This window comes from Leptonychotes weddellii, chromosome 5, assembly GCF_054177405.1.
Source record: "Leptonychotes weddellii isolate Sample4059 chromosome 5, ASM5417740v2, whole genome shotgun sequence".
In the NCBI taxonomy this organism is placed as follows: Eukaryota; Metazoa; Chordata; class Mammalia; order Carnivora; family Phocidae; genus Leptonychotes; species Leptonychotes weddellii.
The window spans coordinates 29,215,981-29,231,248 of record NC_138373.1 but is presented as its reverse complement, the minus strand read 5'-3'; the positions used below and the strand labels follow the sequence as shown (position 1 = coordinate 29,231,248).

Sequence of the window (15,268 nt, the reverse complement as noted above, 5' to 3'; positions counted from 1 at the left end):
TTTTTAAAGATTTTATTTATTTATTTGAGACAGAGAGAATGAGAGAGAGAGAGCACATGAGAGGGGGGAGGGTCAGAGGGAGAAGCAGGCTCCCTGCCGAGCAGGGAGCCCGATGCGGGACTCGATCCAGGGACTCCAGGATCATGACCTGAGCCGAAGGCAGTCGCTTAACCAACTGAGCCACCCAGGCGCCCTAATTCCCAGTTTCTATACAGACTTGTACATGTGGTTTTTGGAGTGTTCAGATTATAATTATAAATGGTTCTTTGATGAGCAAGTTTGTATTTTCAGTTGATTTTATTTTTTCTAACGGTGTTAAAGCCTTTTTTCCCAAATGAAAAGGGAACCAGGGTGCCTGGGTGGCTCAGTCCATTAAGCGTTCGACTCTTGAGCTCAGCTCAGGTCTTGATCTCAAGGTCACTGGGTGTGGAGCCTACTTAAAAAAAGGAGGGGGGGAGACCTATGCTTTTATGAGCACTAAATAAATACCTTTAGCTTAAATATTTTATTTTATTGTTATCCTTTCAAGTTTCTAAATCTCTGTTACACTGGTAATGTAACTGGCAGGAATAGTTTCCTGCCAACTATTTATATTAAGCAATTTTTAAACAATTATAATATTGCTGACTAATTAACTATGAAGTTATTGGCATAAGGGTTGGGGGAAGCCCCAAGACTTGAAAGACTTGAAGTTTCTTTGGCAAGAGTATGTCCTTGCTATAATGCTTTTGCTCTTCTTGCCTGCAGGAGTTAATGAAACAGCTGAATATAATTCAGGTAAGTGAGGATGAGCTAGCATCCCCTCCACTACTTCTCTGTCATGACTTAACTGAGGGACACAAACATTTAGGCTGTGCCAGCTCTTTAAAAAAAATGCAACTGACTTTGTTCTAAACCTTTTTTCCCCCCCTAATTTCCCTTATGATTTCTTTTTTGACTTATTTGTTATTTATGTGTTAGTTTCTACGTTTTGGTGAACTTCCCAAATTTCTTTCTGTTACTGATTTCCAGTTTCATTCTGTTGTGGTTGGGAAACATATTTTGTGTGATTTCAATCCCTTTAAATTTACTGAGGCTTTTATATTGTCTATCCTGGAAAATGTTCCATGTACACTTGAGGAGAATGTGTGCTCTACGACTTTTGGGTGGAGTGTTCCATAAGTGTTTGTGGGACCTGTTGGTTTAGAGTGTTGTTCAAGTCTTATTTCCTTGTTAATCTTCTGCCTGTTTGTTTTATCCACTATTGAAAGCCAGCTATTAAAGCTGCCAGCTCTTCTCTTATAACTATATTTTCTTCACTTTTGCCCATTTTTGCTTCATGTATTTTGGGGCTCTGTTATCAGGTGCTTACATGTTTATAATTGTTATATCTTTTTAGTGGACTTCACCTCTAGAAACACTTTTGTCTAACATTGATTTTGTCTGATTAATATAAACCATTTCAGCTTTCCTAGGATTGCTCTAAGAATCATGTATCTTTTTCCATCCTTTTACTTTCAACCTATTTGTATTCTTGAACTGAAAGTATGTCTCATGTAGACAGCATATAGTTGCATCTTTTTATCCAATCTGACAGTTTCTGATTTTTGATTGGGTTGTTTAATGCACACACAGTTAATGTTCTCATTGTTATATTTATATCTTCCATTTTACTCTTTGTTCTCTATATGTCTCATATATTTTTGTTCCTCTTTTACTTTTTTTTGCATTAAGTGGATATCTTCTAGTGTGCTACTTTAATTTCTTTCATAATTACTATATATTTTTTAGTTTTCTTCATGGTTGCTCTAAGGCTTACCATCATCTTAACATCAGAATCTTCTTCAGATTTATTTCTGAACCTTTTGTTGTTGTGATATATAAAATACAGAAAAATTCATAAAATACAAATTTACAGCTTAGTAAACTATTATAAAGCAAACCATTCATGTAAGCACCCACAGATACCCTCTGTGTGACCATAGAATGGGCAGGATATGGTTTCCTTCACCAGTTCAAGCTTCATCCCAAAAGACGAAGAATCTAGGGGATTGTGGCAACACTGAATCAGTCTCTGTTTTCTCCAAGAATGCAGAGGCTGTGCACTTTTTCTGCAATTATGAAGAGAGCCGAGGCAATTACCTGGTCGATGTGGATGGCAACCGGATGTTGGACCTATACTCCCAGATTTCCTCTGTTCCCATAGGTAAGAGCTGGGATACCTACCCTCGTATGTACCTCCTCTCTGTTAGTTGTGGCAGTCCAGACTTTAGATGCTCCTTCCAGTACACACATCCCTGTGTGCTGCCAGACACTTCCTTCAAGGGCAGAGAAAAGGAGCAAGTAATTGGTAGAGGGTCTATTATAGGGACTTTATGTGCCTTCTCTTCTCTCATTGACTCTTCCTCGAAACCCCACAGGGTGAGTATGTATTAATGCCCCCATTTTGTAGATAGATAAGCAAAGCTCAGAGAGGTGACGTGGCTTGCAGAGGAAGCATGGCCGGGACATGAGCCCAGGTCTGTGGAACCCTAGCCTTTAATGTCAGCTGTCTTAGGTTAGGTGTCATAGAAGAGCCTGAGGCAGGGGTTCTGTGCAAGTTGCTTATTAAGGGCATGCTCTCAGGAGACAGGGGAGAGAGGGAAGGGCTAAGAAGGATGAGGTCTCAGCCAGAGACTAGCCATGGCCTGATCCCACAGGGGGCTCTGGAGCATGACTTGCACCCCAGAGTTGGTCCCAGGCAGCGTCAAAGAGGCTGGCCTTTTTGTACCCCAGTGGCAGTCAGTCATTGCCTGTTAGGTGCCTGCAGGAAGGACACGGCTCATCTCTTGGGCAAAGGGGCTTCCATTCACCAAGGGCAGTTTTCCAGAAAAAGAGGCAGCTGGAGCTGTTACTGGCCCCCACACAGGCAGCTGGGAGAGGGGTGGCCTGCCCAGCCAAGGTGAGCAGTGGGGGCACCAGCAGCATGTGCCTCACCAGGCTTACCTCTGGCCCATACAGAGCCTGGCTTGCTGCTGGAGGAGGGCACGGCAGATGATGGGATGGATAGGGCTGACACAGACACGCAGGTCGCTGCTGCGCTCAATGGTCTATAGGGGCTGAGCGTCTCATCTGGTGAAGCCTGTCCCTTCATGCATGATGCCAGTCCCTATTTATTTCCCACTGAGTTGCGATTAGACAGTAAGGTGACTTATTCTTTTTTGGAAGCCCATCATTTGACACACTTTGGCCTCTGAAGGCATTTTGGGTTCTTTGATTTACACAACCCCGTCCGCATTCTCAGTTGGAGTGAAAGGGCCGGTTCTGGAGTTCTCAGGGTCAAATCCTAGCTCTACCATGTAACAGCCATGGGCTGCAGGCCCTTCTCTTCCCAGCTAACTCTACCATCCTTCTGACCCCAGCCCCTGCAGGCCTCCCTCAGTTCTCATCCCCAACCAGCCAACAAATGTATGGGGGCGTGAGAGATCAGGCCAGCAGAAGTTGAGAAAGCACAGGGAGTTCTGAAAGTTCTCCTCTGGCTGCCTTTCCTCCCCTATCTGTAGTCTTTGAGATGATTTTTTTCTAACAGGTAACTACTGAGAATTTGCCCCAGGCCTGGCATATTGCTAAGCACCTTACACACTATCCCATTAGACCCCCACAACAGTCCTGTAACTGTAGGTCTTTTAACATCATCTCTAGCTTACCCACGGGGACCAGGTTTCAAGAGGTCACAGGGTTTGTCCAGTGTGTGCAGGGAGCCCAAGGAGTTGAACCAAAGGCCCTCTGCCTCCTAACTTACTGCTGTGATAGCAGCCTCACAGACAGCTGCTACACCCTGCCCTGGCTTGCAGGGCAGGGTCCCATAGCGTTAGAAGCCCAGGCGTGGATTTCCTTGATCAGAAGGACCAGCTTTGCTCTCATCTCTTCCTCTGAAGTCAGTAAGACAAGCTGTTATCTGTGGTTTAATAAGATTTTCCTGGAACTGGCTTATCTACGGAGGCAGAGAAGTCATCAACACCCAGGCAGCCTGATAAAGAACCAGAGCTGAAAGACCTCTGGCTAAATACAATTGGAAAAAACCACAGAGTGCTCCTTCCTTGAGTAATGAGCACCCTGCAGCCTTGGGCCCAACACGCCCTGGAGTAGGGTGGGAGGGCAGGGAGGATGCTCACAGCTCTGAACCCTTGGACCCCCAGATCACCCCCAACACACACACCAGTCCACCCTCCTCGAAGCAGGCAGTGAAACCACAAGGCTCTTCAAGTCTGTTCACTCTTAGATGCTGCAGAGGAGAAACTCTCCCCAGGGTAGCGCCAGGGCCTCACCACCCCTCTGAACTTGCTAGCCTCCTCTGGTGGAGCAGAACGGGCCTCAGGCCCAGAGCCTTGGGCAGACCTCTCACCTCAGTGATGCAAGTCCCCTTTCCGAGTAAGTTCATTTAAGGGCGCCTGGCTGGCTCAGCAGGTGGAGCATGTGACTCTCAATGTCAGGGTTGTAGGTTTAAGCCCTACATTGGGTGTAGAGATTACTTAAATAAATTTTAAAAAATAAAGGAAAAAAACCAAAGTAAGTTTACTTAAACAAAAAATGAATTGGCTTAAAGAAAATAGGTACAAGGTATGCATGGTAAAAATTCTGATAGTTGGAGACCAGGAGTTTCCCTCCAAGATCTGTTTCCTGTTCCAAGATCCACTGGCTGGTCTCTCTGGTGTGACAGTTCTGGGCTCCTGCCCATGTCCCTGGATCTCCACGTCATTCACTCATTCAACTACTATCTACTGAGCGTGATACTTGGCCACTGCCTCAGAGGGGCTTCTGATCCGGTCTCCTGACCACCGTGCCCCCCACAGACTTGGCCTTCCCTCGGGAGTCATTGCCAAGATTGGGACCGATGAACAGAAACCGGAAGTTCAGGCCTTGAGCCCGGGACCCCCTGGCTCCGGTGCTGTGCAGCGTCCTCCCTCCTCTACGATAAAGGACTCCCCTGACTGAGCATGCGCTGTGCGCAGAGGGCTTTCTGTTCAGTATGGCCCCTGGTGGGTGTCGGGTTGCCTTCAAGCCTGGAGATACTGGAGCACATTGCTCATTTTACGGGTGTGTAGGGCGAATTCGTAGAAGACCAGTTGCAGAGTCAAAGGGTGTCCTAAGCCCTGTCGTGCAACCTCAGACTCAGTCTGGACAGTCGATGCAGTGGGACTCTGGATAGCAGCAAATGTACAAAGTGGGGGAGTGCAGGTCATGGGTTGCAGGCTGCACCATTCACTCGCTCAGTTCCTGAGCAGATGTCTATTACGATTTGACCCAAGCAGTGGCCCTGGGGAGGAAGATGAGGGCCACGTCTGCAGTTTGTCACAATGGCTTGGGGGACCACTTGCAGCCCTGGTCCTGAAGTGGGCCTTAACCTTGCATTCACTGCCTCGTCTGTGTGTCTAGCCCAGTAGGGCTCATACCTGGGCCTCAGGATCAGCTAGAGAATTTGGGAAGATCTCTGACAGCAGCCCAAGTGATCCTGAGTCCAGAGGTCTTAGAGGGCCCCAGGAATGGATCTTGTCTGCAAGGGATAACAAGGCCCCTTATGAAGGGAGCAGCAGGGTTGGAAGGGAAGGTGGGGTGCACCCGTGGGGGAGGGGTGAAGGGACCCTGGGCGCCATGCGGGCCTCTAACCAGGACTCTAACCGTGCCCTCTCTTACCAGGCTACAGTCACCCTGCTCTCCTGAAGCTGATCCAACAGCCTCAAAACGCGGTGAGTCCCCACTTATGCGGTGTTCATGGCGATCCAGAGGATCATTGGGTAGCCTTTGGAAATAGCCCATTCATTCATTCATTCATTCATTCCACAAATATTTATGGAGCACATACTATTCGCTAGGAACGTGGAATGCCTTGGTGAGCAAAACCACAGAGCCACGCTCCCACAAAAGCATCGGATTGCGTCCGTATCACGTGCTACAGAATGAGGCAAACAGTACTGTGTCGGCCTGAAACAATGATGGTGGCAATAGTGGTCAACATTTATCGAGAGTGAAATGTGTGCCAAACACTGCGTTCAGCACTTCACGAACTATAGAAATGATCCCTGAAAGTATCGTCTTTGCTATACTTGTTCAGCACTTCACAGCTACAGTGTTGACAAGTCTGTGAGGCAGGGCCCATTGTCATCCCCATCCTACGATGAGGACACTGAGGCACAGAGAGGTTAAGTATTTGTCCAAGGTCACACAGCTGGAGGAGATGCTGGGAATAAAACCCATGGGGCCTGGGCTTGTCGGGGATTGAGTGGGCCGAGGGTCAGGGAAGTCTTCCAGGGAAGTGACTGAAGGAGAAGCAAGTGCCTCCAGGACCCCTGCAGGGAGAAGGGAGTGGGAGGGAGAGCAGCTGCGAGGATGAGGAGCAAAAGAGGACAGGTGGCCAGAGCCGAGCCAGGGACCTGACAGTGTGCAGACTTAGGGACCATGCAGACAGATGTCAGTCTCAGCACCGGTGATGGTTGAAGAGGTGGTTCTCTGCCGGGGAGCCGTCCTGGGCACCATAGGACGTTCAGAGGCACTGCCGGCCTCCCAGACTCAATGCCAGGAGCATCCCCGTCTTAAGTTGTGAGAACCGAACCTGCCTGCGGACATTGCCGCATGGGCCCTGGGCGGGTAGAGGTGCCCCCCAGATGAGCACCCAGAGGGAGAGGGTCAGGAAGCCGTTGATCGGTCACACTGAACGTAACACAAACAGAGACGCGCATCCCCCCCAAGCGCACTGCTCAGTGAACCGTCCCATATAACCCGGTGTTTCTCAGCTCTGCTTTCATTATTACTTCCTTAAGGAGACTTTTTAGACGTTTATTTTCCTAATTGTTCCCGTCATGGTGCATTGTTAATGCCACCACGTTTCCTATTGACGCCATGGCCAATTACCACCAGTTTTGAAGCTTACAACAACACCCATGTATTGTGGCACAGATTTCGTGGGCCAGGAGTCTGGTGGGCTCAGCTGAGCCCTCTGCGTAGGGTCTCACAGCTCTTAGCTGGAGGCTGTGGGGCAGAATCTGCTTGTGCACTCATTCAGGTCGTTGTACCTTATTCTCGTGGTTTCCCTATGGTCCCTCTGTCCTCAAACCAGCCGTGGCCAGGCCAGTCCTCTCTCTGCCTGCCTTCTGTTTCTGCTCTTTCTTTTTTTTTTTTTTTAAGATTTTATTTATTTATTTGACAGAGAGAGACACAGCGAGAGAGGGAACACAACCCCGGGGAGTGGGAGAGGGAGAAGCAGGCTTCCTGCCGAGCAGGGAGCCCGATGTGGGGCTTGATCCGGATCATGACCTGAGCCGAAGGCAGACGCTTAACGACTGAGCCACCCAGGCGCCACTGTTTCTGCTCTTCATAGAGGGCTCACGTGGTTGCACTCAGCCCACCTGGAAAATCCAGAATAATCTCCCTATCTGAGCGGATCCAGAACCTTAATCACTTCTGCAAAGTCCCTTTTAGCATGTCACGCCTTCCCGGTATGGGATGGCAAGAGGGTGTGGCATCTGCTTGGAGGCCGAGGTAGCGCCTATAATACTCCTCTGCCATATGCTGTACGTGTACCATGTAGACCGTGCTTTCCCCATCCCTGGGGGAAGAGGTTTCTCACCCCTGATGAGAATGCGTGAGTTGCACCTGGTCCCCACAGCACGCCCCCGCCCGGATGCCGTCCCCTTAGGTCTAAAGCACAGGTGCGTTTCTTCCATTCTGTCCAGCCACGTGCACAGAGTCGTGCGGTGCGTCTTTATTGTGCCTGGCTTGTTTCCCTCGAAGTCCGTCTGAGGGATTCATCCTCGTGTGTAGCCGTCGGCCATCAGCGCCCAGGGCTTTCTAGCCTTCCCCCATGTGTGTTCACTGCAATGAAGGGACCCATCCTACTGCCGCTGGACCGTTGGGTCATCCTCCCCGAAGACCGCTGGGGAATGTTGGAGCACGTGTGCTTTGGGGACCCCGTGCGTGCCTTGCCGCTGGCCGCCACTGGTGTGGCCATGCACACACACAGGCGGCCACAGCTCCTGCCAGCCCCCCCTTCCAATAGCAGCGTGGGAGTTCCAGTTGCTCCACGTCCTCACCCACACCCAGTGTCGCTGCGGGGCTTTCATTCTACTAAATGACACAGCGAGTGTGACTCCTCAAGAGAGATCTAAGCCAGGCCAAGGCGGGGGGGCGGGGGGGAGGTGCATTGGGAACCGACTCCCCGGCTTGAAGTCCCATCCCTTTTTACCCGCAGAGTTGAAGGTAACAGGAAGGAACCACATGTGCCCCCTCAGAGATGGCTATGCCCCGCAGGAAGGGGCTTCGGGACACGTCCGCCCCTGCTTGTTGCCAAGTTCAGGGGCTGCTGGAGTGGAAATGGGTGGCCCCCTGAAGGTGCCTGGTGAGCCCGTTTGGGAGGCTCCATGGGGATGTTTACATTCAAAGCCTGGCTTTGTTTCGAAACGTTGTGCAGATCCCAGATGCCTCAGCAGTTGGTGCTGAAAAAAATGTGTCAACAAACATGTCACACACATTTGCGGTGTCAGCTGCCTCCGGAGGCAGAATCATCCCCAAAAACACGTGATTTCAGGGGATGCCCTGCCCCCACCTGTCTCTGCCAGGAACCCGGGAGAGTCGGCTTCATCCTCCCTTCCTCCTGCCCACTTCTTGCCTCTCACCCCTCACCCTGTCGGGACCAGCCCTGGCCTTCACGTCCCCAGCAGCTCCTCTCCACCAGCCCCCACCCCAGCAGGCCCATGCTCACCTCCTCCGAGCTGCGCCTTGCATGGAACTCTTTCCTGTACCCCCTGCCTCTGGGATGCCCCCCAGTGCCCCCACTTCAGATGCAAAGCCTTTGGTGGTCTGGCTCCTGCTTCTTTAGCCTTATTTCTTGACTTTTGTTCAATCATCAGTTATTGATTGAATCCCTGCTGCATGCTGGGCACTGTTCTGGGTGCTGGTGAGGTCCCGGTCTGCGTCAGTCTTGACCTCAGTCTGTGCTGATGCTGTTGTCCTGCAGAAGTCTGGGGTCGGCCAAGTGAAAGGAGCCCCCAGCAGTCTTAGAGAAGCGGTAGCTGCCATCAGCTCAGTAGGGCAGGGGCTCCTGGGCCACCAGCTGGGGGACCACTGGCTGACATGCCAGGTCTTCCATCAAGGGCCGGTTCCTGCCAGGTTGTTGAAGTCCTACGAAGGGGCCAGTCAACCCTTTTGTACCCCAACCACATCACCCTTAAACTCCAATGTCATTACTTCATGTGGCTGCAGAAAACGAAGCCGTGGCCCCTGGATCCACTTTCTGGGTTCCAGTTCCAGTTCCAGTTTCTTATGTCACCAGGGCCGCTCATGACACCGCCCACCTTTTGTAGCTTGGTCAGTGCAGAGTCATCTCCTGTCCGCGACACCTGGGAGTGCTGAGTTGCTCAGCTCAGACACGTGCCTCCACTGTGACCCCCAGGCCTGTCCCCCTGCGTGACTGCTCGGCTCGACTGAGCTGCTGCCCCATCGCATGCTCGGCCCTCTCACCAGCCCCTTACAGGCACCAAGGGAGGAGTCCCCATTTGGGTGGATAAGGACTCTGAAGACCAGAGAGGTTTAGCCTGTGCCCCAGGTTGCACAGCCACTGAAACCCAAGCCCATTCTTTTCACACTGCACTTTACGACTGCTGAGTCTGACAGCAAGGGTTCTAGAAACCTGTCCTCATTTGATTCTGCTACCCAATGTCCCAGATAATCTTCTGTTCTTAATGTCATGCTTTGTTGAACAAGAACACCACCCCCACATCCTCCCTGGTCCCAGATAGGCAGTCAACCTGCCAGCCAGCATGGCCGTCCCCTCCGTGAGCTGCTCCCCCCAACCAGCGATGGCGCTCCCCCAATCCTGATCTCACAATGTGCTTGATTTCTTAGGAGCCCCACCAACAGCTCAGAGCTAAAAGGAAATGCCCCTACAAGCCAGCCAACGTCTCTGGGTTGCACCATGTAAACTCGTATCCTGCATTAACATTTTTGGGTGGAGGCTGCCTGCAGTGTCTGGCAAAGGATGGAATCTGAAGTCGGCAAGCCTGATTGGAGTCGTGCTTCTGCCCCTCCCGGTCTGTGTGACTTGCGGCAGGTTGCTTGACCTCTCTGGTCCTCAGTTTTCCCAGCACTACAGTAAGGAGGGTTAATGTCCCCAGCTACTTACCCTAGACTCACCCAGGTGGTCACAAAGCAGAAAAAATAACAGAGTATGAATCTAGCAGTCCAAGCCCAATTCCAAAGCCACCAGGAGGCCTCCCTCTGCAGCGATGGCGCAATTTGGATTTGCGCTGAGATTATGGCACTGATGAGAGAGGAACCAGAGCAGTCCCCAGGCCCGGTCCTTCCCCCTGCTTTTAACTAGGTGATGCAACTGCAGACTAGCTTCAGATGTACCGACGAGGTGGAGACAGTTCCCACCTGCCTTTCACCAAGTTCGCCCACTGCCAACACCTCCCTCCCCACAGCGCCGCGTCAAAACTAAGGAATTAAACACGGGCACGTTATGGAGTGCAGACCTCGTTCAGATTCCCCCGCTTTCCCCAATGTCTGTTTTTTGCTTCCAGGTTCTAGTCCGGGATGCCACATTACACTTGGCCCAATCGCTTTTTAAAACCCAAATCCACCTCCTGGCAACCTCGTTGTTTACCCATTGTGTAGACCCTCCCTGGTCCCTTCCCGTCCCGGGCCTGGGGCACTCTGGACCTCCAGGGGAAGAGGGCTCTAGTCTTATTCCATCTGAGCACACAGCCTCACCCTGCGTGGACGAGATTCCTCCCGTGGTCGGCGTCTTTCCAGAATTAGATGTTCTCCTTTATCCTCACTCTAAAGCAAATCTCTGCAGACCAGCCTTTGGGGAGATTTGGGACCCTTGGCCGGGCGTGTGCCTCCAATCCTGTCACTTCAGCAGCTAGGAGCACGCCTGTGTTTCGAAGCCATCAGGCAGGGAGGGGCTGGTTTTCTTCAAGAAGGCGGCTCCCTGAGTGTGGGACTGTTCCTTAGGCCAGAGGTTGTTTTAAGAGAATTTAAAAATCCAGACACAGCACAATTCAGCACCCAGACATTCCCCCAGCCCATGTGTAGTCCATCCCACCCCAGCCCCTGGCAACCGTGCACTGCTGTGTGTCCCTCTAGTTTTGCCTTTTCCAGAATGTCCTATGAAGGGGACCATGCAGTGTGTACCTCTCTGATTCTGGGTTCTTTCGCTCAGCATCGTGACTTTGAGATTCTTCCGTGTCCCTTCATGTTAGCGCGTGTGTCGGTAGATGGTTCCTTCTATTGCTGAGTGGTTTTCCGTGGCATGCAGGTATCACTTCACTTACCCTTCCCCCGGTGGAGGGACATGTGAGTCATTGCCAGGTTTTGGCAAATAAAAATAAAAGCCACCGAACACATTCACATACACTCACGTCCTTGTGTGGACGTGTGCTTTCATTTCCCTTAGGTAAATATCTAGGAGAAGAATTGCCCATTGACAGGGTGTATGTGTGTTCAACATTGTGAGAAATGGCCACGCCGCTTCCCAAAGTGACTGTACCAGTCTTCGTTCTCACCAGCCGTGAACGAGGGTCCTAGTGGCTCTGCATCCTCGCCCAGTACTTGCTAGTGTCCACTCTGTTTTTTAGCCACTATGATGGGTGGGTTTTAAAAATCATAATTATAGTTTAATTATAAAAATATAATTATAAAATTTCAGGAAGTTAGTAAAAAATAGTACACAGTGTACCTTCTCCTGGCTTCCCCCAACAGTACCATCTTCTAGAACTGCAGTGCAATATCACAACCAGGAAATACGACGGTACTTTTTTACACCTAAAACAATCCTAGTGGATTTCTCTGAAAGTGCGGGGAAGTCAGCCTATCTGAACACACTTGCTGTGAAATGCTCTCGGTTGGTCTTTGGTCGGCGGGGAGCGGGGTCAGGGCTGAGAAGTCACTGGGTCTCCTGCCTTTTTGCAGAGCATGTTCATCAACAGACCTGCCCTCGGAATCCTTCCTCCGGAGAACTTCGTGGAGAAGCTCAGGGAGTCCTTGCTCTCGGTGAGTTCTCAGGAACAGCCCACCCCTGCTGGGACCCACCTCCACCCTCCAGCCCCGCTGGGAGGCAGTTCCATCTCTTGGAGGGGGTGCCAGCGGGGGGAGGAAAGGACTAAGAGCCACACGTTTGAGGATGGGGTATGTCTACTTCAGTCTTGCTCTTGTGCTGTTTCTTTCATGAAGAGCATTTTTAATTTTCCTTTTGAAGAAAAGAAGGGATTCCTTGTGTACATGAAAAGGAACCAGGGGAAACTAATATTTGTTGCATGATCGGAGCTTTGTGTGTTATTCACCCCTCCCTGACATTTTGGTTTTAGTGGTTACAATTAAAGTCATTCTGAACCTCAGCTTCCCACCTGTAAAATGTGGGCATCTCAGGGGATGGCGGGTGCCCCGGGCAGGACAGTCTGGGCTTTTCTTTGTGGTTTTTTCTTCCCTGCCCTCCAGCCTCAGGGCCTTCCTGGGCTTCTCCACCACACCCTGGAAGAGCCCAAGTCCGTTCTCCCAGTCTTTTTGCTCCCTGGACCTTCCTGGATCCCTCCCTGCCCTCCAGCCTGTCCGTTCTCCCAGTCCTTCTTCTCCCTGGACCTTCCTGGATCCCTCCCAGTCCTTCTGCTCCCTGGACCTTCCTGGATTCCTCCCTCGGGACCTTCCTGGATCCCTCCCAGTCCTTCTGCTCTCAGGACCTTCCTGGATCCCTCTCTCGGGACCTTCCTGGGCCCCACAGCCCCCAGTGCCCAGGGTGTGCCCCTGTGGAGGCTCAGCACCATCTAGGGCCATGTGGAAGTCAAGATGGAGCCGAGGCCACAGCTGTTTCTCTCCCTGCAGGTGGCTCCCAAAGGGATGTCCCAGCTCATCACCATGTCCTGCGGCTCCTGCTCAAATGAAAATGCCTTTAAGACAATCTTCATGTGGTACCGGGTGAGGTTTGGGGCATGAGCACGTGCTTGTGCGCACATGAGCACACACACACACACAGCCTCCCCAGCCCCCAGCCACACACTCGCCCCCTGTCCAGCTGCACATCCCCCCTGGCCAGAGTAGTGAACATCAGTCACCACGGTTAAAATCCAGAGAGGGCCACTACCTGGACAGGGCTTCCCAAGCCTCCCACGGCGGGGGTGGGAAGACCCGAGTAACCCAATTTCATTACACTGGTTTTCCTTGGCATCATATACACTATCTCAGCAGCTCTTGTTGTTGCTGACAGAACAATAATGCACCTGTGTATTCCTCTCCTTAAGTTGTTGCAAGCACAATGAACAATCTCATGCATTAGTACATACTCGGACCGGTTGGTGTATGTGAATAGCCGGGAGAAAGCACTCACTAGGGACCCGAACTGAACATGGGTCTGAGTGCAACGTGGAAGCCCCTCCTTCCCTGGAGAGTCTCTGAGATTTTGTCTGTTCTGTTTTGTCAGAACAAGGAAAGGGGTCAAACGGGTTTCTCCAAAGAGGAGCTAGAGACGTGCATGATCAACCAGGTAAGCGCAGCGGGCCCTCTGCCCCGGCCCCTCACAGACCCTGGCCCTATCAGGGAGGAGGTGTCTCATGCAGCTCGGCACCCGTAACAGAATTCCACACACAGACTGGGCAGCTTACACAACAGATGTATTTTCCCACAGCTGGGGAGGCTGGAGTCCAAGGTCAAGGTCAGTTCCGTTCCCTGGGCCAGGCTCTCTGCATGGCCTGTGGATGGTGCCTTCTCACCATGTCCTCACATGTCCAGGAGAGAGCAGGCACTCTGGGGTCTCTTCCTCTAAGGGCACCAACCCCATCACCAGGGCCCCACCCTATGCTCTCATCCAACCCTGATCACCTCCCAGAGGCCCTTCCTCCAAACACCATCACATTGGGAGTGAGGGCTTCCACATGGATATTTGGGAGGGATACAGACATCATGTCCCTACCGAGGGGTTCCCAAGCATTCCTACTCCCTGGTCCATTCCCCTGGCATCAAGGCTGAGTGGAGCCCTTCCTGACCAGCACTCATCAGTTTCCCAGGACAGCTGCCTGAATTTGACTGTCTGAGGAGCCTTTAATATACTCTCCAGAATCATCCAAAATGTCAGCACAAAGGCATGTACAAGGGTGTTCAGCCCATTGGTGCTTATAGTCTTGATAACCAGGAAAAATTGGGAACCAGCTATATATCCAGTAACGGGGACAGGGGAATGAAGTGTAGGGCTTCATCCACAGAGACACCGAGGAGGCCAGTGTCGGAGGTGAGGGGTGGGGGTGGGGGCACAGGAAGAACCAGGTGGGTAGATCTCAAGCTCCCCAACCAGCTTCAACCAGAGCAGGCCTGTCCTCCCCCATTCAGTGATTGAGACAGAAGTGTCTGCTATTAAAAAAAAAAAAAATCAAGAGCCACTGAACTCAACGACCCCCTGCATACATCCACAAGATTCTGCAAAAACAGTCACAAAGGGTTTCTCTTGGCCTGGAGACACGCGTGCTGTAATTTAGTGAAAACAGTGGAATGTTAATTGCATGGACACTGTGCTGTCAACCATGTAAATAAATACACAGGAGATTACTGGAAGAAGTCCTGCTAATATGTTTACAGTGGGTTGCCTCTGGGTGGTAAGATTGCTTTTAATTTCTTTTCATGCTTCCTTAAATTTTTTTTTTTTTCCTAATCCACCCCTTTCTGTGTGTTCATACAAACCTACATAAACTTAAGCATTCTCTTCTTCCTTCTGGCCATTTTTAAAAACAGGATCGTGCCCTCCCTCCTTCTCACCTGATCCCCATGGACATCCTGTTCCATCAACATTTGTAGATCCCATTGCTCACATGTCATGGCTGCATCAGGGGGCAAACAAGGAAAGTGACAGGAGGGTATTCCAGAGTTTGCTTGGAGGGGATGAGAGGGGGGTTGGTGCTTTTCTCCGGGGCTCTCAGGGACCTGGGGGAGATCAACCAGCCTGAGGAAACACGATATGAGCCTCCCAGCATCTCTGGGTCCCCAGTCGTCTGCATGAAGCAGCTGGAAACGGGTCTGGCCCGGCGGGGGCTCAGGAAACAAGGCCGCTGTGCTATCCACATGGGAGTTCCTGCTCCCTCCTGAGCCCGGGGCAGCCTCTAGAGGAAGAGGGTGCCACTCCTGCCCCAGCCCCACAGACCCCTTCCAAAGGCCCAGGGCACTTCCGGTGAGATGCCCACTCCAGCCTCGTGTCCCGGGAGACACCTGGCCCATCAGGGCAGTGGAAGCCAGGGCAGTCTGGCCGCAGGAGGAGTTCCAAACTCAAAAGCCATAG

At 51.4% G+C, this 15,268-nt stretch overlaps 1 protein-coding gene across 2 annotated transcripts in view; it reads left to right on the top strand.

Moving 5' to 3' along the window:
• The window catches only part of ABAT (4-aminobutyrate aminotransferase), an 84,625-nt gene that overhangs the window by 56,580 nt on the left and 12,777 nt on the right, over positions 1 to 15,268 (top strand). For both annotated transcript variants that reach the window (XM_081820060.1, XM_081820061.1), the window contains exons 4-9: positions 748 to 777; positions 2,068 to 2,185; positions 5,656 to 5,705; positions 11,926 to 12,006; positions 12,832 to 12,924; positions 13,427 to 13,489. In XM_081820060.1, coding sequence (XP_081676186.1) covers positions 748 to 777; positions 2,068 to 2,185; positions 5,656 to 5,705; positions 11,926 to 12,006; positions 12,832 to 12,924; positions 13,427 to 13,489 — 435 coding nt within the window. The remainder of the gene's footprint in view (positions 1 to 747; positions 778 to 2,067; positions 2,186 to 5,655; positions 5,706 to 11,925; positions 12,007 to 12,831; positions 12,925 to 13,426; positions 13,490 to 15,268) is intronic.